This window comes from Penicillium taxi (assembly GCF_028828555.1).
Source record: "Penicillium taxi strain IBT 34144 chromosome Unknown utg000005l_segment0_segment0, whole genome shotgun sequence".
Classification (NCBI taxonomy): Eukaryota; Fungi; Ascomycota; class Eurotiomycetes; order Eurotiales; family Aspergillaceae; genus Penicillium; species Penicillium taxi.
In genome coordinates this window covers 1130612-1154489 of record NW_026643207.1, presented here as the reverse complement: position 1 = coordinate 1154489, position 23878 = coordinate 1130612, and the positions used below count along the sequence as shown (strand labels likewise).

The window sequence follows — 23878 nt, the reverse complement described above, 5'->3', positions numbered from 1 at the left end:
TTCTTTCCGAGAGCGATTCGTTCGTCTATTGTATGTGGCTCGATCAGATACTTTCTGAGAGCGCTTTTCTTATCGTCGGTCGTGGGTTTTACTCTCGTTAGAGGAAGGATTTTGTATGTGAAGGGCTAAAGCTAATCTTGAATTCAGAACTAGCTAGGCACATGCTATTTACAAAATCCTTGAAGAACGTGAACAATTCGGGGTGGAATCGTGAGGTATGTGGTTGGTGGGTCACGTGGTACAACCACGTGATAGTTCACCAGGATTCAACCTGTTACACCCAAAACCCATATAGGTTGGGTATAGGTTTAAAGTAAAACCCACACCTAGCCCATAAACCCATCTTTTTGCTAAGACTTTTATTTCACATGATATTTATCACCTAGTTAGTACTAGATTGAGGCAAAAATTAGGCACTAAGGCACTAATTACCCTAATTTAGTTTAGGTTGAGGCGAAAATCAGGCATTAAGGCATCAAAAATACCTATATAGGACCCATACCTAACCCATACCCACGTGGGTTAGGTTAGGTATAGGTATGGGTTTACCTTACCCCTGATAGGTTAGGTATAGGTATGAATTTTGACCCATACCCAACCTATGCATATATCTAGACTAGACTAAAGATATGATCCTGGAAACCGACGCGTCTGATTATGTATCTACAGGCGTTATTTCCCAGTACGACGAAAAAGGAATACTACATCCCGTTGCATTCTTCTCTAAGAAGCACTTAGTAGCTAAGTGTAATTACGAAATCTATGATAAGGAACTTATGGCTATTGTACGCTGTTTCGAAGAATGGCGCCCTAAACTTGAGGGCACGACCTCCCCGATCAAGGTTATCATAGACCACCGAAACCTAGAACACTTCATAAGCACTAAGTTACTAAACCGCCGACAAGCCCGCTGGTCTGAGTTCCTGTCCTGTTTCAATTTTACGATTATCTACCACCTAGGTAAATAGGGCGCGAAGCCTGATGCACTGACCAGGAGGTCAGAAGATCTACCTAAGGAAGGGGATGAACGACTAAAGCACCAGAGTTATATAATCCTGAAGCGCAAAAACCTGGACAGCCAGATCCAAGGAGAACTAGGAATACTGACCCCGCCTGCCTCACCACTGCCTGACTCCCCTCTAACCCTAAAACTAGACGCCCTGATAGGCCTAGAACCTAACCCACCTCCACCTGATACAGAAACAGTAAGAAGTATACGCTTCGCAGACAAACTACAGCTAGAACTACCAGTCGCTATGAAGGAAGCATACAAGTCTACCCTATAAAGAGACCAGATATTATAGTCAATCCTAAGCGCCCTGGACGAAAAGAAAACCCGGTGTGAAGGGCTAATACTAATCTTGAATGCAGAACTAGTGATGCCGACAAACTGTCTTTATTAAGCTTGAAGAGAAGAGAGAGAGACTAGCTATGGACATGTGGCAATATAAGGGATGCGGGTGCGGGTGGCACGTGACGAGCATGAGTGGCACAGGCATGAATGCTAAAGCAGGCACCAGCCTGTTACAATAGCCCCCTCCTATGGGTCGTCGTCGTCGGAGGCGATGTAAGCTGGAGTTCTAGAGCGGGTTGGGGTTGGTGAACGGCTGGATCGTGGGCTAGTTAAATGGCAATCCTTTATATAATGTGTTTCGGAACCGCAATAATAACATAGACCTAGGAACTGTTGCGTATCGTGGCGTACTTGGGCACGTTCTTGGGCCTGTCTCTCGGGGACGATGTATGGTTGGATCTGAGCTGTTCTTATCCTTACTTGGTTGCTTGGTGAAATCGGGCGGGTCTTAGTAGTGTTGACTGATAAGTCCATTGGTTCGAGTTGGTTTATGAATTGACTAGAGGTAGGCTGGTTCTGGGACTGGTTCTGGGACTGGTTCTGGGGTTTCTTCTGGAAATTTGGCTGATTTCTGGGTTCTGGCTGGGTCTGGAATCTTGGCTGGCGACGGTCGTATCGTTGTAAAAACTCGATATAAGCTTCATACGAAAGGCTAAATAGCGAATCGCTAACTTGTTCGAGGGTCTCGCGAAGAGGGCGACGGAGTCCACGGTGAAGTGTGGTTATCGCGAAAAGCGCCTGGTCCACGAGACCTATACTTGCTTCATGCGAAAGGCGTTCAAATCTAGCTAGATAGGCGATAAGACTTTCATCATCTCTCTGCCGGATATTGGCGAATCGAAGAATATTCTCTTGTTTCTCGCGGGGGTTATAGCATAGACGCTGAAAGTACTGGAAGATCTGATCGGGGTTGGCTTTATCTTGAAGATGTAACACTGATGCTTGTTGAGGTGGTTCTAGGCGATTATAGATATAGTTGAATGCTTGTCGTCCTGTAAGGCCATCGGCCTCTAACTTGGCTTGTATTGCTGGGAGCCATGTACGTAGTGTGAAGGGCTTGCCGTCAAATCGGGGTGGGTCAGGAAGATGGTAATGCTGGTTCTGGTTCTGTTGCGAAGCGATCGCTAATAACTGGTTTTGCTGGTCTGAAAGCTGCTGCTGCATCTGCTGCACAAGAGCTAAAAGGTTGGTCTGGTCCATCGTGGAAAACTGGCGGTTCGTGTACTTCTCGAAAAAGAACCGGAACCGAATCGAAAAGGAAGCTTAATAAATGTGAAGGGCTAATACTAATCTTGAATGCAGAACTAGTGATGCCGACAAACTATCTTTATTAAGCTTGAAGAGAAGAGAGAGAGACTAGCTATGGACATGTGGCAATATAAGGGATGCGGGTGCGGGTGGCACGTGACGAGCATGAGTGGCACAGGCATGAATGCTAAAGCAGGCACCAGCCTGTTACACCCGGCACCCAGATATCACGCTCGCGCACTACGTGAGAGATGGGAACAACCTGCTATACCAAGGACGTATTTATGTCCCAGACAACGACGACCTTAAAGCTGAACTAGCCCGACTCTGCCATGACAACCCAGCAACAGGACACCCAGGTCGCATAAAGATGTACGAGCTTATATCTCGCGAGTACTACTGGCCGAACCTCTACCGTTATGTCGAGCAATGGACCAAAAACTGTCATACCTGTCGCAGAATTACCCCGTCCCGAGAAGCCTGTCAAGGAGTCTTACGACCACTCCCGATCCCTGCCCGCGCCTGGCTAGATCTGTCAATAGACTTTATCACACACCTGCCCGAGAGCCAAGGATTTGACGCAATCTTGGTAGTAGTCTGCCGCTTGACTAAAATGAAACACTTCCTGGCCTGCCACGGGACCTGTAACGCTGAAGACCTCGCCTGCCTGTTCTTGAAACACGTCTAGAAGCTATATGGACTCCCTTGTATAATTGTATCTGATAGAGGCCCCTAGTTTATAAGCCAGTTCTGGAAACACCTGACGACCCACCTAAAGACTAAGAGCCTACTATCCACTGCCTTTCACCCGGAAACAGATGGACAGACCGAGCGAGCTAATGCTATCCTGGAACAGTACCTCCGAGCCTATATAAACTACCTATAGGACGACTGGGCTAACTGGCTTCCGCTAGCCGAATTCGCCTCTAACTCCATACAAAGCGAGTCGACTGGCGTCACCCTGTTCTTTGCTAATTACGGCTAACACCCAGTCGTTGGATTCGAGCCTGTCCGCCTGAGTAATCACCCCGCCGCCCGCGATGCAGAGAGGTTCGCGGCTCATATGGAGGAGATCACGAACTTTGTATAAGCCCAGATCCTGGCCGCCTAAGCTCGCCACGAAGAATTCGCCAACCATCACCGCCAGCCTGCCCGAACGTTTACTAAAGGACAGAAAGTCTAGTTAGACGCCCAGAACATCAAGACCCGTCGCCCCTAGAAGAAATTAGACTGGAAGAACTTAGGCCCCTTCGAAATCACCGAAGTTCTAAGCCCGTACGCCTGCCGTTTACAGCTTCCCCCTGGAATGATGATCCACCTAGTATTTAACGTCTCCTTATTACGCCCTGCCGACGACAACCCGCTTCCCGCGCAGCAACAAGAACCTGCCCCACCTGTCGAAGTCGACGGAATCGACGAGTGGGAGGTAGAGGAGATCCTAGACTCCCGCTGGGAGAAACGTGGTCGCCGGGGAACACCATGTCTAAAATACGTGGTTAAGTGGACCGGTTACGATGACCTAACTGAAGAGCCTGCTGCTCACCTAGAAAATTGTGGACAGTTAGTGAAGAACTTCTACCTCCGCTACCCGTCTAAGCCAGGTCCTGTCTACGCCTCTACAGAGCTCGGCTCTAAGGAGGGGGATACTGTCACGGTGCTAGCTCAGACGACTACTGATTGATTAGATAGTGCGGGCCACGTGACCCGCAACCTCATGTAAACTCAGAACCTTGTCTGAATGTAGCTCTTCAAGCTACGTCTTCGTCTTAGCCTGTCAGTCAATGCAATACTGTCTGTCCAGTTCTAGTATAATTCTATTCACCTGCCCGCCCCGTGACAAGCTATTTCATATAAATAACCAGCTATCTATGGCAGAAACTCCCGTTTTTAATAATAAATTACTGTTATGTATTGTAAATAGAGAAAAAAGCAAAAAAAAGCATCCTATTCTAGTTAGTCACTGTCAGCTGAGGTCTAACCGGATTAGGGTCGTGGCAAAAAAACCTGTCAGCTGAACTTTTTTCTCCTGTCAGCTCAACTGTAACCTGAACCATGTGGCCTGTCCGCCAATCCGCTTCTATGTTTTAGCGTTGCGGAGTCGCCTGGTAGTGAACGTGACGACCCCTCCTTCAGCTGACAGGTAACAGTCCTTCTCATGAAAGCTGCAAGCCAGGCAGGTTCATTTGATTATGGCATCAACATCATTTCACGGTAATAATCGTGGGATTCAGATTGGAGAAAACCGTGGCTCGATCAACGCGGAAATTCATATACTTCCGGGTAAGTTAGAATGGAATAAAGTTAAGGTGATTGACTAATAACTGTCTAGAGCGACCGGAAACTCCACCCAGCCCACTATCAACAGTCCCATTCCCGCGTGATCCAGATTTTGTTAGCCGTGATGCTCTCCTTGATCAGATCCGTGAGAAGAACTCAGTTCCGGGGTCGAGAATTGCGCTGATTGGTCTTGGTGGTGTTGGGTAGGTATAGATCGGTTCTGCTGTGGCTGATCACTTACTTATGATTTATAGAAAATCGCAACTCGTAATCGAATACTCCTATCAAGTCCGATCTGAATCGCCGGCAACATGGGTCTTCTGGGTGCACGCAAGCAACGAAGCCCGGTTCGAGCAAAGTTTCCGGGACATTGCGGACCAGGTCAAAATCCCGGGTCGCCAGGATCCTAAAAATAATATTTTTAAACTGGTCGAGAACTGGTTCCGAGATGAGAAGAGAGGGAAATGGGTCTGCATCCTTGATAATATCGATGACAACAAGTTCCTTTGCTCGATTCCAGTGGTAGGCCAGGAAGATCTGACCAAAGACCCGACGAGGTCCGCAACAAAGCCACTGTTAGAATATGTCCCAAGAAGTCGAAATGGGTCGATTATCATCACAAGCCGGGCGAGAGAAGTAGCGTTGAAAATGGTCAATCACAAGGACCTGATTAAGGTCCAACCCATGGAAAGGTCTGAGGCGCTAAATCTTCTCCAAATAAAGCTTGATGACTCAGGAGAGAACCGAGAGAGCCGAGATAGTCAAAGCCAGGAGAATCGACAGTTAGTGGACGTACTCGAGTATATGCCTCTAGCAATCATACAGGCAGCCAGCTTTATTCGGAATCGGGCGCCTCGCTATTCAGTGTCACAGTACCTCAGAGATTTTCAAGCGAGTGACCGTGAAGCGATCAAGCTTCTTAAGAAAGAGGCGAGTTACCTCCACCGGGACTGGGAAGCAAAGAATTCAATCCTGGTGACATGGCAATTATCCTTCGATTATATACACCAAACAAAGCCATCTGCAGTAGAGCTGCTTTCTTTCATGAGTTTTTTCGATCGGCAAGGAATACCAGAAGATCTTATTCGGTATCAATCTCGGTCTAAATACACACTAAGCTCAGACGTTTCAAACAACTCTAGTGACGACTCTAGTGACGGAGAGACATCTGATTCTGATATAGGGCCCGATTTCGAGGATGATATTATGACACTTAGGGATTATTCTTTTATATTTCCTAGTGAGAAGAATACTTTCTTCACAATGCATCGGTTGGTGCAACTGACTACATACGCATGGTTAAAATCTCATGGACAAAGAGACCAATGGAGAGATAAATTTATTAACACCCTTTACCAAGAGTTTCCTACTGGGGAGTATGAGAACTGGGAGAAGTGTAGGGCGTTTTTCCCTCATGTTAAATCCGCAATATCACAACGGCCATCATCAACTATATACCAGCAAAAATGGGCTACATTACTTTATAGGGGGGCATGGTATGCGTTAGAAATGGGTAATATCACAGATACAAGAGAAATGGCATCAAAATCGAGAGATCAAAGAGTGAGATTATTTGATACTGAGAATGAAGATGTCCTTGCTAGTTTAAGTATGCTAGCAACAGCATTTCAGCTTGAGGGCCGGTGGGGGGAGGCCGAGCAGCTCGAGGTGCAGGTGTTAGAGACTCGCAAGACGAAGCTCGGGGCGGATCATCCCTCCACACTGACGAGCATGGCCAATCTGGCGTCGACATACGCGGACCAGGGTCGATGGGAGGAGGCCGAGCAGCTCGAGGTGCAGGTGTTAGAGACTCGCAAGACGAAGCTCGGGGCGGATCATCCCTCCACACTGACGAGCATGGCCAATCTGGCGTCGACATACGCGGACCAGGGTCGATGGGAGGAGGCCGCGCAGCTCGAGGTGCAGGTGTTAGAGACTCGCAAGACGAAGCTCGGGGCGGATCATCCCGACACACTGACGAGCATGAGCAACCTGGCGTCGACGTATCAAATTCAGGGCCGATGGGAGGATGCCGAGCAGCTTAAGGTGCAGGTGTTAGAGACTCGCAAGACGAAGCTCGGGGCGGATCATCCCTCCACACTGACGAGCATGGCCAATCTGGCGTCGACATACGCGGACCAGGGTCGATGGGAGGAGGCCGCGCAGCTCGAGGTGCAGGTGTTAGAGACTCGCAAGACGAAGCTCGGGGCGGATCATCCCTCCACACTGACGAGCATGGGCAATCTGGCGTCGACATACTGGGACCAGGGTCGATGGGAGGAGGCCGCGCAGCTCGAGGTGCAGGTGTTAGAGACTCGCAAGACGAAGCTCGGGGCGGATCATCCCGACACACTGACGAGCATGGCCAATCTGGCGAGGACGTACGCGGACCAGGGTCGATGGGAGGAGGCCGCGCAGCTCGAGGTGCAGGTGTTAGAGATAAGCAAGACGAAGCTCGGGGCGGATCATCCCTCCACACTGACGAGCATGGCCAATCTGGCGAGGACGTACGCGGACCAGGGTCGATGGGAGGAGGCCGCGCAGCTCGAGGTGCAGGTGTTAGAGACTCGCAAGACGAAGCTCGGGGCGGATCATCCCTCCACACTGACGAGCATGGCCAATCTGGCGAGGACGTACGCGGACCAGGGTCGATGGGAGGAGGCCGCGCAGCTCGAGGTGCAGGTGTTAGAGACTCGCAAGACGAAGCTCGGGGCGGATCATCCCTCCACACTGACGAGCATGGCCAATCTGGCGAGGACGTATCAAATTCAGGGCCGATGGGAGGATGCCGAGCAGCTTAAGGTGCAGGTGTTAGAGACTCGCAAGACGAAGCTCGGGGCGGATCATCCCGACACACTGACGAGCATGAGCAACCTGGCGTCGACGTATCAAATTCAGGGCCGATGGGAGGATGCCGAGCAGCTTAAGGTGCAGGTGTTAGAGACTCGCAAGACGAAGCTCGGGGCGGATCATCCCTCCACACTGACGAGCATGGGCAATCTGGCGTCGACATACTGGGACCAGGGTCGATGGGAGGAGGCCGCGCAGCTCGAGGTGCAGGTGTTAGAGACTCGCAAGACGAAGCTCGGGGCGGATCATCCCGACACACTGACGAGCATGGCCAATCTGGCGAGGACGTACGCGGACCAGGGTCGATGGGAGGAGGCCGCGCAGCTCGAGGTGCAGGTGTTAGAGACTCGCAAGACGAAGCTCGGGGCGGATCATCCCGACACACTGACGAGCATGGCCAATCTGGCGAGGACGTACGCGGACCAGGGTCGATGGGAGGAGGCCGCGCAGCTCGAGGTGCAGGTGTTAGAGACTCGCAAGACGAAGCTCGGGGCGGATCATCCCTCCACACTGACGAGCATGGCCAATCTGGCGTCGACATACGCGGACCAGGGTCGATGGGAGGAGGCCGCGCAGCTCGAGGTGCAGGTGTTAGAGACTCGCAAGACGAAGCTCGGGGCGGATCATCCCTCCACACTGACGAGCATGGGCAATCTGGCGTCGACATACTGGGACCAGGGTCGATGGGAGGAGGCCGCGCAGCTCGAGGTGCAGGTGTTAGAGACTCGCAAGACGAAGCTCGGGGCGGATCATCCCGACACACTGACGAGCATGAGCAACCTGGCGTCGACGTATCAAATTCAGGGCCGATGGGAGGATGCCGAGCAGCTTAAGGTGCAGGTGTTAGAGACTCGCAAGACGAAGCTCGGGGCGGATCATCCCTCCACACTGACGAGCATGGCCAATCTGGCGTCGACATACGCGGACCAGGGTCGATGGGAGGAGGCCGCGCAGCTCGAGGTGCAGGTGTTAGAGACTCGCAAGACGAAGCTCGGGGCGGATCATCCCTCCACACTGACGAGCATGGGCAATCTGGCGTCGACATACTGGGACCAGGGTCGATGGGAGGAGGCCGCGCAGCTCGAGGTGCAGGTGTTAGAGACTCGCAAGACGAAGCTCGGGGCGGATCATCCCGACACACTGACGAGCATGGCCAATCTGGCGAGGACGTACGCGGACCAGGGTCGATGGGAGGAGGCCGCGCAGCTCGAGGTGCAGGTGTTAGAGACTCGCAAGACGAAGCTCGGGGCGGATCATCCCTCCACACTGACGAGCATGGCCAATCTGGCGAGGACGTACGCGGACCAGGGTCGATGGGAGGAGGCCGCGCAGCTCGAGGTGCAGGTGTTAGAGACTCGCAAGACGAAGCTCGGGGCGGATCATCCCGACACACTGACGAGCATGGCCAATCTGGCGAGGACGTACGCGGACCAGGGCCGATGGGAGGAGGTCGTGCAGCTCGAGGTGCAGGTGTTAGAGACTCGCAAGACGAAGCTCGGGGCGGATCATCCCGACACACTGACGAGCATGGCCAATCTGGCGACGACGTATCAAATTCAGGGCCGATGGGAGGATGCCGAGCAGCTTGAGGTGCAGGTGTTAGAGATAAGCAAGACGAAGCTCGGGGCGGACCATCCCTCCACACTGACGAGCATGGCCAATCTCGCTTTTACCCTGAAAGTTTCAGGTCACATTGCCGAAGCCATCATTTTGCTACGAAACTGCGCAGCTAAGCAGAAACAAATACTCGGTCCGGACCATCCAAAGACTTTATCTAGTTCTGAGACACTACTTGAGTGGGAAATGGAGACCTCAGATTTGAATGGCTAAACAAGCTGAATAGTTGAATATCATAGGTTGATTATTTTCAGCTTTAAATTGTTATGTTTTGAAACACATTGAAACCATGCTTTGACATAGTACAGTACTAATTGTGCAAAAGTTATCAACCTACAAATTAAGTGGAATTGTTGTTAAAAGATAGATAGAGCACGCATAAATGCAAGTCGTCAAACGAGCAAGATAAGAGTTTGGCTTTCGGTTTTTTCGGTACAAGTATTACGAGTAATTTCTCGAGAAACATTATATGAGAGCAAAGTGATGAAACTGATTTCGATCCATCCTGTATGTTGAGAGTGTAGATCGGGAACTAAATCGTATAGAGAAAGCCTGGTAAGCTCGGAATTTTCTCGGCTGTCCAAAATAGAAGGCCATGCATTATAATTGGCAAAACGACTTCGAAAAACCATGCCCATGTGATCGAATTGTCCCGAATATACCAAACTAGGTAGGAATAGGCCAGTGATATCAGAACCCGTCAGACCGCCAAATGCAATAACAGACTAAACATGCAGAATCGAGGTTCAACGATATCAATGTCTAATATTGGAATGTTTCTTGGACCTCGACAGTCCAAGATGCGAACAACTGAAGAATTATTCATAATCTACATATGTGGGTAAGGAGTCCGCTAGAATTTGATTGATAGGTTGCTGGAAACACACTGATTCATTCTAGCAGATGATTGGATGCCCCAATCAGTACAAGAGTCTTTTAGGTATTGATCTACATGCCTTATTTGGTCTACATACATGCCTCACAGCATCAATTTTTATATCGGGACATATAGGTAGTACAAAGATGTTTGAGTGCATTCTAATGTATGCATTACATCGATTGATGGCAGAAAGAATGATCATCGGTTGAATTAATATCAATGAGAAAATTCGGAATGCCCCAATCACCCATGACAGAGGGATGGCAGCTTCGCTATATTGAACGATTAACGTTAAAATCGCTTGATCGGTACTTCCGAGCCTCGCGGAGAGACTATCTTTTGATCGTTTGAGCTCATCCAGATATCTACTGACTGTATGCATGCAACCTTTCAAGGCTGATGGCGAATCAATAAACCTCACAAGTGAAATTGGATATTACGAAAATCACAGCACATACATGCTTCGAGTGAATTTTCAACTTGATATAGTGAAATTAAATAGACTGCTCTTTTCTATTTCAATCAGTATATTTCAGCGGAATGGCTGTTCTAATTTCTTTTTCTCAATCCTCAGAACCATCATTAAATCTTACAATGTCTACTGTATCAACTATACAACAAGCCCCTCGCCATCCGCCATTACATCCAATCAACACTATCGATAGAATTATTCAAAATCATCCTCTGACAGCCGCTTTACGAGAAAATCCTCTACTCACCGAATCAAGACCACACCTGGATGCTCCAGATGTCCTGAGAGGGGAGAGTCTTTTGGCCGGAACACTAGCAGGCCACCAGAAGATAAGCGTGCCACCATTTATATTCAAAGATAAACAAAACAAAAGATGCGTGATGATTATGCATCTCGGTGGCAATGTTTGTAGCCATCCGGGTATCGTCCACGGAGGCCTTCTCGCAACATTGCTCGATGAGAGTTTCGCGTGGTGCTGCACTCATCCTTTTGCTACAAGAGTTGGGGTCACAGCCAGATTGAGCGTCAATTATCGAAATCCGACATATGCCAATTCCTACATCGCTTTAACCTCGGAGGTTGTGAAGTTCGAGGGTCGGAAGGCTTGGCTGGAGGGGCGGATTGAAACACTTGAGGTCGATGGCCTGCCGTCAACCTTGCTTGTGGAGGGTCATGCGCTTTTCATAGAGCCGAGAGAATCCGCAGTAAGTCTGGCGCCAAGATTGGATAGTCATGAGTGGAAATACCATGAAACATAGAGCTGACCCTTATTAGGGCTTAGGAGGCGTATATCATGCGATTTAGGGCTGTGATATGTACCTATAAGTTGTCTCCACAAACCCTTATGCTCAGGTGGTATTCAATGTGGTCAGTTTTGTGACATGTCATGGATTGCTGGAGTTTTGACATCTTGTGTGATCCTGGAGTAGAGTTACTTAGACTTTGGAAGTCCTATTACGATAAATTACCTAGATGTCTAGACCTTAAAATGAATTAGCCTTCTTGGAACTCCGTTATTCGTTCTTTCCTTTTTGCCTTCATCTTCCTTATCTCATACTTAATTGTACATCGTGACCCATTTTGATGATATCGGGTTTTGCTTTGCATTCATGTTTTTCAATACCTAGCTCAGGTGCCTAGGTATCCAGGTGCTTCTAAGGATTTCATTGAATGCACTACCAAAGTTTATGTTATACAGAGCTACCAATCAATTGATGTCCCGTAGATATAGTGACTAAAATCTCTAATTATCAATTGAACTCGTACTTAGCTTATCTCTACCTAGACAGCGAGGTGCACCGTGTACTGTGTGCTTTGAAACCGATTTCTATGCAACGTCCATACATAATATGCACTTACAAATTGTGTGTCCGAAGGGCGCGGGCCCTATTGGTGGCTTCCTAAAATTTAAGAAATCCAGGGTCACTTTGAGCGGGCTAAAATTAAGTCTGGCTAGATCGCCACATCGATGGGATATAGATGCCCGGAAAGATGCTTCAGACATCCCTATAACCAGCCTACGATTCCAATGATTTGCATGGTGGCTTCAGTTACTTAGTATAGATAAATATTCACTCATTTTTACAAACTTGTTGCCATCTGATGCACTCGTGGAAGATCCTGATCCGCAGCTGCAGATGCACTGACTAACAGTAGACAGATCAGATCTAAATGGATTGTAGTGATGAAGCCTTGAAATTCACTTAATTGATTTTTCGATTGGTTGGTTTGAATGAGCGTTTTGTTATAAACAGTGCTTGAATCATCTGCACGCAGATGATTCAAGACATGGGATCCGCGCGTTTTATAAAGGTAAGCTCAGCATGGAAACTGCTCTTTCTTCTGCCACGGGGAAATCAAAGACAGAAGATGACGATAAGCCGGTTGCTTTGACAACTTCCAAATATCAAGAAGTTATGCTGGATGTTTGGCCTAATATCGAAGGACGCATTACCACGGGAGAGGATATAGAAGGGACAAAGCCAGGTCCCCTTTTCCACCTGGATATGATAGGACCATCTTGATCAAGACCACTACACTATCGATCCGAATCAGTTGTGGTATGGAAGATGGTGAAACATCTTCGTCCACCAAAACTTTTCGTATTTGTTGAGAAGAGCGCCCTTGCAATGCTGGAATTTCAGAAACAATGATGGAGAGGGCTGGGGTTGGAATTGATGGAAGCGAGGGTGCTGGGCATCACTTGCTCAGTCTGTGGCTAGATGGGAGGAGAGCCAGAAGCGAATGCTGCTAGACAGACTAGTCTGTCAAAGACGGATATTCATCTGAATATATCCAGAATAGTGTTACCAGTGTTAATAGATCTTACGAAGTCCGATGTTGGAAAAATGGTGTTAAGGCTGTAGTGGCCATTCTTCAAGACAAGAAAAGCAATCTAGAATACTCTAAAAATGGATGTATCACGACCTCAAATTAAGATAATTCCCTCCAATCTAGTTGTATTCAGTTTCTTTGTATAAGAAAATTCAACTAAAAACATGTATATTTCGCACAGTCTAGGTAACAAGACCGTTTTAGCTAAGACGTTATTCATCAATCAATTATCAGTAAATCCATGTCGGTAAACCCAGCTTCTAGCCTTCTTGCCGTAGATGTACCTTTGAATAATTAGCAACAGTTAAAGCATCGTGTTAGAGGAAAACTCACATAGGAATAGTGGTAAGTGCGCAAAACATGGTGATTCCACCAATAGTGAAGAAGCAGTTACGAACACCCTGCGTATCGATCCAATCATTGATATAAAACGAGAGACCAAAGGCAAACATGTTCTTAATGAAGCTCATCGTTGCGAATGCCTCACCGGCTTTCTCACGGTGACAGTCAACCACATAGGTGACCACACCGGTTGTACCGAGCTGCACTCCGAAGTTGATCATTCCCAGGCAGACAATCACGGGAATTGGCCAAGGATCTTGCTTGAATGCGGATTGACCCCAGGCGAAGAAACCCGATGCTGTGAAGAGCAGGTATGAGATCATGACTGGCAAACGGAACTCAGGTTCTTGAAGAAGGTCAGCATGTGTTTAGTTTAGCAGGGTGATTTGTGAATGGTCTTACCGAAAACGCCACCGTTCACCTTAGACAGCTTGGTAACTAGACCATCAATAAGGGGACTCGCAATAACGGTTCCCAGGCAAGAGGCGACGAATGATGACAGATTAGTTGCTCCGACACTCACAACAGAAAAGTTATAGGGCGGTGCGGAGAAGATCTGGGAGAGGGTGAGGGAAATGCCGACTAGCCAGGAGATACAGCAGGTGAAGAGCAGGGTTGCCCAAAGAACAACTGGTGAGGCCAGTAGGTAGAATGGCCGAATAAGAGTATTCCAGAAAGATACATGATTAATATATCCACTGTAAGGAAGCATCTCTTCGATCCATGGTGTAGGCCGGTTGGCCAATACTTGTTGTTCTTCATTTGTCGGCGCAATCTCGAGCTGCTCCAGTGTTCCTTTTCCTTCGACAGCAACCTAGGGTGAATTAGTTTGGGCGGAATCCATAATATAGAGTAGCAGGTACATACAGTAGCTTCTCCAGTATCGATGTTCAATGCTTCTCTCTTGTATGCGGTTTCAGGCATGAAGAAAAAGACGAGGATCAGCATCAAGGTAAATGCACCACCCATGGAGTGCATTGCAATGCGATAGTTCGAGTATTGAATGATGGCAGCAGCTATTTAAAAAAAAGTCAATTAGCTGTATGAAGTGGCCCGGGAGTGATGACTATCTTACCGATTGGAACTGCCAAGTTAATTCCACCCAAAACACCAAGATTGAATATCGCCATACGGAATCCTCTCTCATGAACAAACCAAATATCGGAGATGGAAGCCGGAATCAGAGCTTCGAAGGGTGCCATACAAAGACCACATAACACTCTTGCTGCGACGAAAGATGCGAAGCTATTGGCTTCGGCGGCCCAGAAAGAGGACACCATCAAGCCGATAGTGGTTGCCAAGTATATAGGGCGCTTACCATACTTCACAGCAAGTGAATTGAACAAAAGACTGCCCACGGCGACGCTAGCAATAGTGCCACCTTGGACACCGGAGATAAACGTCGATAGAGATACACCGAAGTCTTTGGCAAGGGGGACGAATGCTCCTCCCAAAAGAGGGCCAACGGCTAGATACAGTGAGTTGTTAGTGATTTTCTCATTGACGAGTAAGTGACTGGGTCATGGACCTACCACCGACGCAACCACAACCCCAAGCATAGGTTAATGTGAAAAGCTCCTTCTTCTTTCGTGGCCAGTTGTAAGGGTCCCGCAAAGAGTCAGAAGGCTGAGGGACAAGAACAATTTTTCCAGTACTATCATGTTTGAGGAGTCCAGGGTCAATGCCTGAGTAGGGACCTGTTTCATGGAGACCGTTCAGGGGTGCTGTGCCTGGGATATGCTCTAGCTTATCATCATCCAAAATACCGAGAGGCATATTGAATAGATTGAGCTGCAAGCTTGCAGATTTCAAAAAAAGTAAAAAAGTAAGAGTTGGAAAATAGGAAGGGATAAGCGGAATAAGACACTCTCTGTAGGATGATCCTGTCTATGAGTCGATTTAAGAATCCCTGTCCAAGGTGATCGGCAGGTAATATATCTTTTTTTCCCCACGGGAGGCGCGTGGCTAATGAAGAATAGGATTGGCGTGTATAAATCCCACACATGCAGTTAAAGGGGGCGACCAGTCACGGGTCGAGGATATGGGGAAACTTCCCGGCCCCATGAGGTTAAGCGGGGAAACTCCGGGGCACTCTGTGTTTCCCCACGGGGTATCTTCATTGACAAATAAGATATCTCTTCATATCCCATCACTTTCCATGGGAATAGTCTATTCGCTACCTAAATTACATTCATGCATACATCCAGATTTAGCAAATCAAACGGCCTTTCTGTTGGAATATTGAAAATCTCTTTCCTTGTTCAGACATTAACTTCGGCCCCAATGCCCTTAAATTTGTCATTTTTATAGACGCTAATGTGTGCTGACATCACGACTAACGAACTAGTCCTAATGTAGACTACAAGCCTCGTATCCGGCAGTTAGAAGTCCCTTGATAATGCGGGGTATAATACGGTAAGGTCGAGAGCCTCGGGTTTCCCGAAAACTTTCAATTTACAATACGGGATACGATGATCCGGAAATCCCCCCTAGCCCGTATGTGGGGAAAACTCAGGGGAATTTTAAGCGACAAAGCTTTTTTAAAAGATGTTATTGAAAGGTTACCAGCTATCTAGATACATTGAGCAAGTAAATCATCATGGCACAGAAGACAAGTGTTGTTGTTACTGGTATATGCGCAAGTATGAAGTAGAAAAAAACATCTGCTAACTTCAATCAGGTGGAGCCTCCGGAATTGGGCTGGGAATAACACGACACCTCCTTGCTAAGCCCGAAACACACGTTACAATCTTGGATGTGAACCCAGCCACTAGTGTTAATACCCTCGGATTGCTGAGCACCGAGTTCCCAGCGGCAAGTATTTCCTTTGAGCAATGCGATGTCTCTTCGTGGGAAAGCCAAGCGGCTGTCTTCAAGAAGGTATATACCGAGCGAGGTAGAATCGATGTTGTTTTTGCAAATGCGGGAATCAGCGAAAGGGGAAACTTGCTACCAGAGGAAGATGTTGATGAGCCATCCAAGCCGGATCTGGCAACGCTAAATGTCAACTTTATCGGTGTTATTTATTGTAAGTGTAGCCTCAACAGATAAAGCTTTGTTTACTAATGAGATGTAGCTGTCCGCCTGTCGATCTTCTACATGTCCAAGAATGCTGGTAGTGGATCTACTTCGAATGGCCTTATCGTCTGCACTGCTTCGAATGCTGGTCTATACCCATTCCCAGTTGCACCCATGTACGGTGCTACAAAGGCAGGCGTGGTGAATCTTGTGCGATCGCTCGAGCAACATCTGGCTCCCAAGAAGATTCGCATTAATGCATTAGCACCATCTGTCATAGGTTTGTCAAACTCGAATATTGTAAAGAAGGCGTATGCTAACTTAGAATAGAAACCAATATTGCGGCTAGTGCGGATCTTTTTAAGGCTATGATCCTCACTCCCATGTCTACTGCGATCAATTCTGTCGCGCAGTTCATCGAGGATGAATCTTTGTCTGGCAAAATTGCAGAATTGCATGGCGAGCATGTTACTTTCGCTGAGCCGCCCGACTTTGTTGATGAGGACACGCGCAAGAATTTGCAGTCCTTTTGGAATTTAGGACATGCATGAAGTAGTCAAATAGATATTGAATTTACTATTATACATTGAACATCCTACGGCTAAAGTGCTCCCCCAACCTTGCAAAAGTATTGAAGAAGCAGATCCAGGATATCGACCTTGGGGTTTGTGTAAAAATCAGAAACGTATAGAACACCTTAATGGCCTTGAATCTAGAACCAGATCCCATTAATCCTTTATATATACACATCTCTTCTAATCCTTCTCATCTAGTAATAGCACATTCAACTTCTCCAGTTTGTCCGAGCACCTGACTTCCATCTGCATAATCACGTCAACCGCATCCTTCTTGGTGATTAGTAGTTGCGAGACCAGCCAGAAGTTATATCCATTCTTATAAAAGCCCATAGAAGCCCATTCATCCTTCGAAACCCGATTGCGTAGCTTAACCCAATGGGCACGCCAGCGAGCAAGGGCGAAGCGAATTGATCCGAGTAGGCAGTCTTCAGGAATCACGCCCTTGCCATTGTTATTATTAGAGCCAAAGCCTTTATGTTTGTGAAGGCCAACAAGAGACATGTGCGAGTTGATAAAAGAGAAAAATACTGCGAAGCATTAGTAACCAACAGACGAGGTAGATGAAGATGCCATACTATGAATGAGAATAAACATGTCCAAAATAGTCAAGTCCATGGTCTTGATTTCAGATCCGTCAGATGAATCGAAGAGATTTTGAAATGAGTCGTATATGGTGAGATTTCGTGAGTAGCGGAAGAAGGGCTCTGAGAAAGGGTGTGGGGATTGGAAAAGGGCATCTTCGCTTGGAAGATCGTTTTCCATTTCGGTGTATGTCAACCGGCAGGGATAGTTTTGATAGAAGAAGAATGCACAATCTAGGAGCGAGATTGTGGCAACAGTACTGGGAAAGGTTAGCAGTGCAGTAGAATGTTGAAGTTTGGGATATGTACCGAATTCGACACTCTATTTGAATCCACAGTTCTTCTGAGGATTTTTCGTCCAATTGGTGTCGACACTTTACAAGACCCAAACGGCGCATGACCTATATCAAAAGTTAATACAGTATCTTCATGAAAAATATTGCAGCACTGACCTTGATAACTTCACTGAAGCGATTCTCCATCGCACGATTTTGAGAAGCGCGACTACCAGCCCAATACTGCACTACCGATATGAGTAAGCCGGCTTGGAAATTTTGGAAAGTAACCCAATCGTTCGTGTTGTCATCTGGAGTAGAACCACCAGTAAATATTGTTGCAATCTCACTTTCCGGGGAATAGATATGATTTGAGAATATGAAAAGCTCGGCAAAGTCAAGTAATCTCTTTGCAATGTGAACCTCTCTTTGATCTGGGCTGTACATTGCTCCCATGAACACAACCGAGGCCAAAAGTGACAAAGAAGCTAATTCTGGATCAAAGGATGCGAAATGGATCATTGAGCAACTGGGTTGCCAATACTTGAAGTATAGCGAGGTGAATTTGCGTATGCGGGCAGTAGTAAGAAGATAGTTGAGGTTGGAGGATATTTCCTCCTGCGATTTGACGTCCAGAGGCACCGTCCACGCCCTGGCTAAGATTGCTTGGATCAGAGCCATGGCAAAGGGGCGCTCAGGCTCAAAAATTGCTTGATCTGCTGACAGGCCGATACTGGAATCCGGCGTAGCAATGGCCGTCTGATAAATTTGCCCGGCGAAGGGATCTTCCAAAGATTTCTGGCCATCGCCGAAAGGTCCATTGAAAAAGTCGAGAAAAGTGTCTTCGAAAAACTGAAATGAAACAGGGTCGGAATCGATAAAGGCAGGAGTATAGTCTGGGGTAACTCCAGCGTCGAACGGAAAGCCTGCCCCGACCACATCTTCCATTTCATTATTCAAGCATGCCATATCACGAGGACGGTCGCTTCGTGGAGGTAGCTGGAAACCTTCTGTAAAGGTCTCCGTGCCGCCATTCAGGAGAAATTTAATCGATCCGCGATCAGATGCCTGTGGATACATTTCTTGCTTATTTGGTGAGGATCCTATATTCTGGTGAGTCTCTTTTATTAGAACACTTTTCCACAGTACTTACCTTCATAGAAAACAGAGGTATGTTGGCGGGCTGTGCGTTCATTGTTACACTGAATGTTCCTTTTCACACAGGCTTCACAAGGACTGTTGCCATCGCAGCGCAATTTCATCGAAGTGCACTTTAAAGATAGCATAATTATTATGAAAGCTCTGAATTCTAAAGCTCGATACCAACTTACAGACTGACAAGCATGTCGCCGCCGGCCTCTCTGGCCTGTCTCCGGAATCTGACGGTTCCCACGCTCGACGCAGTCGGAGTAATGATCGCGAAGATTATCACTGTAAGTATTAGGGCTATGCTTGTCGAGAGCTTTAATATGGATCTATAAGAGCCCTACCATCTTGCAAATGAGTCGTTACAGAAGATACAGGAGTATGGCTTTTGTCCCGAATCTGTCCAGAATGAGCAGACTAAACCAGATAAACTGTAAGGAAGATCACGTACGTCTAAGTTGATGTCTTTTCAAGTGATCAATGCGAGTAAAACCTCGCTGGCAAACTGTACATCGAAAATGCTTGTTGGCGGGCTTCATGTTGGTCCATCGGGGAGGAATTCCGGGGTAAGTTTCTTTGATGATCTGGGGAGAGAGAAATGGGAAAAAGGTCGGTATTGGTATTACCAGCAAAGCCGAGGCTACAAAGCCTGCCAAGCCCAACGTTATCCACTGCTCGGCCACTATCCGGGGATATTGGCATGGATCCGGTGTATTAGCTGTATTGGTATGGTAACATTCGAATGATGTCACCATTTGACAAAAGCGGAGTTTCAACCAATCGGCATTTATTCCATGATCAGATCCGAATCGAATCTAATTAGCTAATTTACAAGAATAAAATACTTGATTGGTAGTGGACTGCATTGAACTGGCTAACAGATCTGTTATATCGTCCAAATTTATGAAATTAAGGGGTTCGTGCGTGTTTATGGGGCTACAGTGCGGAGTACATACTTTACTAACCCGTTTGAACAAAGAAGACCTCAATTTATATAAATTGTATAATGGTTTACTAGCTGAAAGAGTGTTTTACGTTATTGATAATAAATAATAGCCAGAACGAATCCTCAACTTTCCTCATCTTCATCTTTTTACCTCTACCTCTTTCTCTCGCTTGACTCGCATCCAAGTCTTCTTGATATTCCCATTTTCATCTCGTTTTGCATACTTCTCACATATCCTGGACATCTCTGCTTCTGCTTCTGACTTAGAATACAATAGATCTTTCCTATGCCTCCTTTCTTGCACCATTTTCCAAAAGACACCATCTTCATCACTTTTTGCATACTGCCGCATTATTCTTTTCATCTCAACGTCCACTTCTGACTGTGAAAATGCTGGCTCCTGCTGGTTCAATGCAGAAGTATTCTCAACCTCAGATCCTTGGGTTTGTGCTCTCTGCTTCCTCAACTTGATTGTCATCCAGCTCTGAGCTTCTCCATTTTCTTCATCTCCTTCTTCCATCTCTCTATTTGATCTGTGTAGTGGATGCTCCGCTTCCTTTCTACGCTTGATTTCGTACTCCTTCCCATAGGGCTCAAGATCCAGTCTCTCAATTCTGTCACAGAGAATAATCAGTAGATGGCGCACTTCACCATCGACCCGACCATTCTCTTTTAGTTTCTGACTGGTTCTCAGCATGAACTCCTTGATCATCCTACATTTCAGACGAAAGTGGCGGATATCAGGACTGAGACTGCCTGGGTCAATCAACTCGTTGCTTGTATTAAGTTTCAAACGATCTCTGAAGCCGACTTTGAATGGGAGCTTTTGAAAGGCAGAGTTGATTGGGATGGGCACTGGGCTGTTGAAGTAATCGAAGAATGTTGACGTGTGGTCGAGGATCTCGGCCATTCTTTCTGGGCTTACCATGTTGCGCTCTCTCAGCCATGACTTGAACATTGTGCTCATGTAAAGCTTCTCTTCTTGCATTGTTCTGCTGGACATGATGATAAAATTGTGTTTGAATATTAAGTCGAAAGCTAGGTTTCGATTATAGCTAGACTTGAATCCAAAAGCTGGATTAGGGATTTTGGCAAGGTCTTCTATACATTCCTAGAGATGGCGCCCTTTATAGGTGATGAAATGAGGCTAAAATCTTATGTAAAGTGTCATGTTTTGTTCTAAGGTATCCATGAGTTGTATCAATCAATGGCATTCTGAATAGAACAAAGGCTTTGTAACATGATTTTCGTACTTCCAAGGTTCTATCAACAAAAAAAGGATGAAAAAAGAAATGCACGAGAAGAAGGATCAAATTAAAATATTCTTGGTTCCCTTTCGTTTTTTCCCTCTCGCTGCCTAGATAGACCTAAGTATCACTCTATATCAACGCCTCTCCTTTGTCAACCTTCCCTCACTTCTTACCTCACTTAGTGCACATTCTCACTCTCATCCTCACATTCACCCAGTAGTCTTCCTTATCATTCAATGAACATGAACTTCATTGATTACAGAGCCGAAGTTTCCCAGAGCTGGCTACCACCCAACCAATAGGTTCTCTAGGATATTGACCCCCGATCAGGAGGTGGGAGACTTATTGACCCTTATTATTCCCTTTTACTTTTTCCATAATCTACATTTTACAAATTAAGCCCCATGAATTACTTTCAAATATTTAAATCAATTAATCAATTGTCCATCGCTATAATATTTCTAAACAAATTCTGTATACAGGTAAACCATCTTCCTTTTAAAGATTTGATGTGACAGGAGTGGGGAAATCGATCCGATCATCATTCAGATAATCAACATTGATCTTGTTGTTCTTCTCATTCTCAGTCCAGCCATCACCGAGCCAACCAGCTGGGTTATCGTTGAAGTAACTGTACTCGAAATCTTCCCATCGGGGGTTTTTGAATGCTTGAATCGCATGAAGTGAAGAACCTGTAGATAGATAGATATTAGATGCGTTCATGAAATTCAAATCGGCATCGGTATATTGAAACTTACCCGGCCAAAGCGCAGTAATTCGTCCTTCCGCAGAACCACCCTTGTACCAGCTGCGACAATTGCCGCTGAACACAGTCTTCTTGAAATAATCATCGCAATACTTAGTAAATCTGGTCACAGCCTCTTTTCGCACTGTCATGGTGCGAATGTTATCACGCTGCATCTTTGCTACACACTGGGTGAAGTAATCTATCTCTTTCTCGATTACCAGAAGAAGACTTCCCTCTCCAAGACCAGCATTTGGTCCCAGAGAAATAAAGTAGTTTGGGAATTCATCTGTGGCAACAGAAATGTATGTCTCGGGAGTTTTCTCCCATCGCTCAGAAAGCAGCAGACCGTTGCGGCCCTTGATAGGGAAACGGGGAGTGCAAGTGGTGTCGAAACCGGTTGCGCACACAATCATGTCAACGGGTCTGTGTTTGCCATCTTTGGTGAAAATACCAGTTTCGTCAACCTTCACTATATCATTTGAGATCAAATCGACCTTCTCGTGCGTGAGAGCCTCAAGGTATCCAGGGCCCGGGGTTAGACGGCGACAGGCAGGAGCGAAAGAAGGAATAAGACCATCCAGCATCTCAGGCTTGATTGTCAATCGACGTCTCATGTTTTCGACGAAGAAGTCGTGAGCTTCCAATTGCATGGGGTGGCCATTCATAGTTGCGCCGTGGATGGACTGCAACTCAAGCTCGACCTCTTTTCGGAAAGCTAGGTATGCGTTTTTATCTGTCTTAAACTCTTCAATCTCCTCAGCGGTAAATGCGAAGTTGTCTTTTCCCTTCTGGCGCTTTTCGATTTGCTCTCTTGCAAATGTGGGCGCGATCCAGGTTTTGCTGCGGACATAGTGATCAATGTGTGTCACCTTTGGTAACATTCCAGGCACGATCTGGATGCCGGATGAGCCATTGCCGATGATAGCAACATTGAGGCCTGAGTAGTCAAAGTCATCCTCCCAGCGAGCACTGTGCATCAATTTGCCCTTGAAATCATGGAGTCCTGGAATGCTTGGCCATGCCCAGTTATTCAAGGCACCGGTTGCTTGGATGAGAATATCGGCTTTGTCATCGTAGATTTTGCCGCTGTCGCTATCTTCGACCTGAATTTATCAGTCAGAACATGTCTATATATAGCTAAGTTAATTTTGCGGTAAACTTACTTGCAAGCTCCACTTGGCGGTCTCTTCGTTCCACTCAACACCTGAAACCTTCTGCTTTAATTTGATGTGCTTCATGCAACCATACTTGGCTGCAACTTTCTTCCAGTAGGCGTGAATTTCAGGCGCAGCAGCGTAGAAAGTGGACCACTCTTTGTTGGGCTCAAAGGTAGCCTGATAAGTATGTGCGGGGATGTCTGGGGCAAGTATTAGTTTACATAGGAAAAAGCTCGTGAGGGACAAGAGGACAACTTACCACATGCGCATCCTGGGTATTTATTCTCGAACCAGGTGCCTCCAATGTCGGGATTCTTCTCATATAAGACAATGTCGACATTTGGAATCCTTTGAGTGAATCGAATGCAGGCGAGAATTCCAGAAATTCCAGCTCCAATGACAACAATTCTCAAAGGACGAGCTTCATCGATTGACCGATCTTCAACAATGCTATCGGGATTGGTTACAACGATGTCATCAACGATGAGCTCTTTGTCCGAAGTTGGGCTACCAGCATAGACTCGTACGATGGGCTCTTTACCCGAAGGGGCAACCTTTGGGCTATCAGTAAAGACTCGTGATAGGCCCTGCATAGTGAGTAAGTGTGTGTGTGTGTTTGTGTGTTTGTGTGTGGTTATAGAGAAGAGGACATTTGTTGAATGAGAAAGAAGACGAATGTCCTTGGTTTTATTTCCAAAAATGAGGATATCTCCTTGTCTACCCAGATTAAATACGGGGGTAGAAATCTTCTTTTACGCCCCGAGTGGATCTGTACCGTCCATGGATATAATTTGAAATCCAACCA

General features: G+C 46.8%; 9 protein-coding genes across 9 annotated transcripts; 3 read left to right on the top strand and 6 right to left on the bottom strand.

Annotated features, from left to right (window-relative positions):
- Window positions 1-1580: 1580 nt before the first annotated feature.
- N7495_007788 (uncharacterized protein) lies at window positions 1581-2554 on the bottom strand (the record flags this gene model as incomplete). The annotated part of the gene is made up of 2 exons (XM_057210439.1): window positions 1581-1607; window positions 1706-2554. 2 exons carry the CDS (start codon window positions 2552-2554, stop codon window positions 1581-1583), a joined length of 876 nt encoding a protein of 291 aa, XP_057059982.1.
- A 2568-nt stretch (window positions 2555-5122) lies between these two features.
- On the top strand, window positions 5123-9559 carry N7495_007787 (uncharacterized protein; the record flags this gene model as incomplete). Its single annotated transcript, XM_057210438.1, has 1 exon — window positions 5123-9559. One exon carries the CDS (start codon window positions 5123-5125, stop codon window positions 9557-9559), a length of 4437 nt encoding a protein of 1478 aa, XP_057059981.1.
- A 1261-nt stretch (window positions 9560-10820) lies between these two features.
- On the top strand, window positions 10821-11456 carry N7495_007786 (PaaI family thioesterase; the record flags this gene model as incomplete). Its single annotated transcript, XM_057210437.1, has 1 exon — window positions 10821-11456. One exon carries the CDS (start codon window positions 10821-10823, stop codon window positions 11454-11456), a length of 636 nt encoding a protein of 211 aa, XP_057059980.1.
- Window positions 11457-13255: 1799 nt separating this feature from the next.
- Window positions 13256-15150, bottom strand: N7495_007785 (major facilitator superfamily domain-containing protein; the record flags this gene model as incomplete). Its single annotated transcript, XM_057210436.1, has 6 exons — window positions 13256-13316; window positions 13366-13720; window positions 13777-14188; window positions 14242-14390; window positions 14450-14842; window positions 14880-15150. The coding sequence occupies 6 exons, from the start codon at window positions 15148-15150 to the stop codon at window positions 13256-13258; spliced, it is 1641 nt and encodes a 546-aa protein (XP_057059979.1).
- Window positions 15151-15973: 823 nt separating this feature from the next.
- Window positions 15974-16943, top strand: N7495_007784 (putative short chain dehydrogenase/reductase; the record flags this gene model as incomplete). The annotated part of the gene is made up of 4 exons (XM_057210435.1): window positions 15974-16004; window positions 16055-16402; window positions 16451-16672; window positions 16723-16943. 4 exons carry the CDS (start codon window positions 15974-15976, stop codon window positions 16941-16943), a joined length of 822 nt encoding a protein of 273 aa, XP_057059978.1.
- Window positions 16944-17147: 204 nt separating this feature from the next.
- Window positions 17148-17471, bottom strand: N7495_007783 (uncharacterized protein; the record flags this gene model as incomplete). Its single annotated transcript, XM_057210434.1, has 1 exon — window positions 17148-17471. One exon carries the CDS (start codon window positions 17469-17471, stop codon window positions 17148-17150), a length of 324 nt encoding a protein of 107 aa, XP_057059977.1.
- A 36-nt stretch (window positions 17472-17507) lies between these two features.
- Window positions 17508-19511, bottom strand: N7495_007782 (uncharacterized protein; the record flags this gene model as incomplete). The annotated part of the gene is made up of 6 exons (XM_057210433.1): window positions 17508-17811; window positions 17861-17952; window positions 18004-18929; window positions 18980-19097; window positions 19158-19288; window positions 19424-19511. 6 exons carry the CDS (start codon window positions 19509-19511, stop codon window positions 17508-17510), a joined length of 1659 nt encoding a protein of 552 aa, XP_057059976.1.
- Window positions 19512-20057: 546 nt separating this feature from the next.
- On the bottom strand, window positions 20058-20906 carry N7495_007781 (uncharacterized protein; the record flags this gene model as incomplete). The annotated part of the gene is made up of 1 exon (XM_057210432.1): window positions 20058-20906. One exon carries the CDS (start codon window positions 20904-20906, stop codon window positions 20058-20060), a length of 849 nt encoding a protein of 282 aa, XP_057059975.1.
- A 760-nt stretch (window positions 20907-21666) lies between these two features.
- On the bottom strand, window positions 21667-23666 carry N7495_007780 (flavin-containing monooxygenase; the record flags this gene model as incomplete). Its single annotated transcript, XM_057210431.1, has 3 exons — window positions 21667-23019; window positions 23080-23273; window positions 23333-23666. The coding sequence occupies 3 exons, from the start codon at window positions 23664-23666 to the stop codon at window positions 21667-21669; spliced, it is 1881 nt and encodes a 626-aa protein (XP_057059974.1).
- Window positions 23667-23878: the final 212 nt, after the last annotated feature.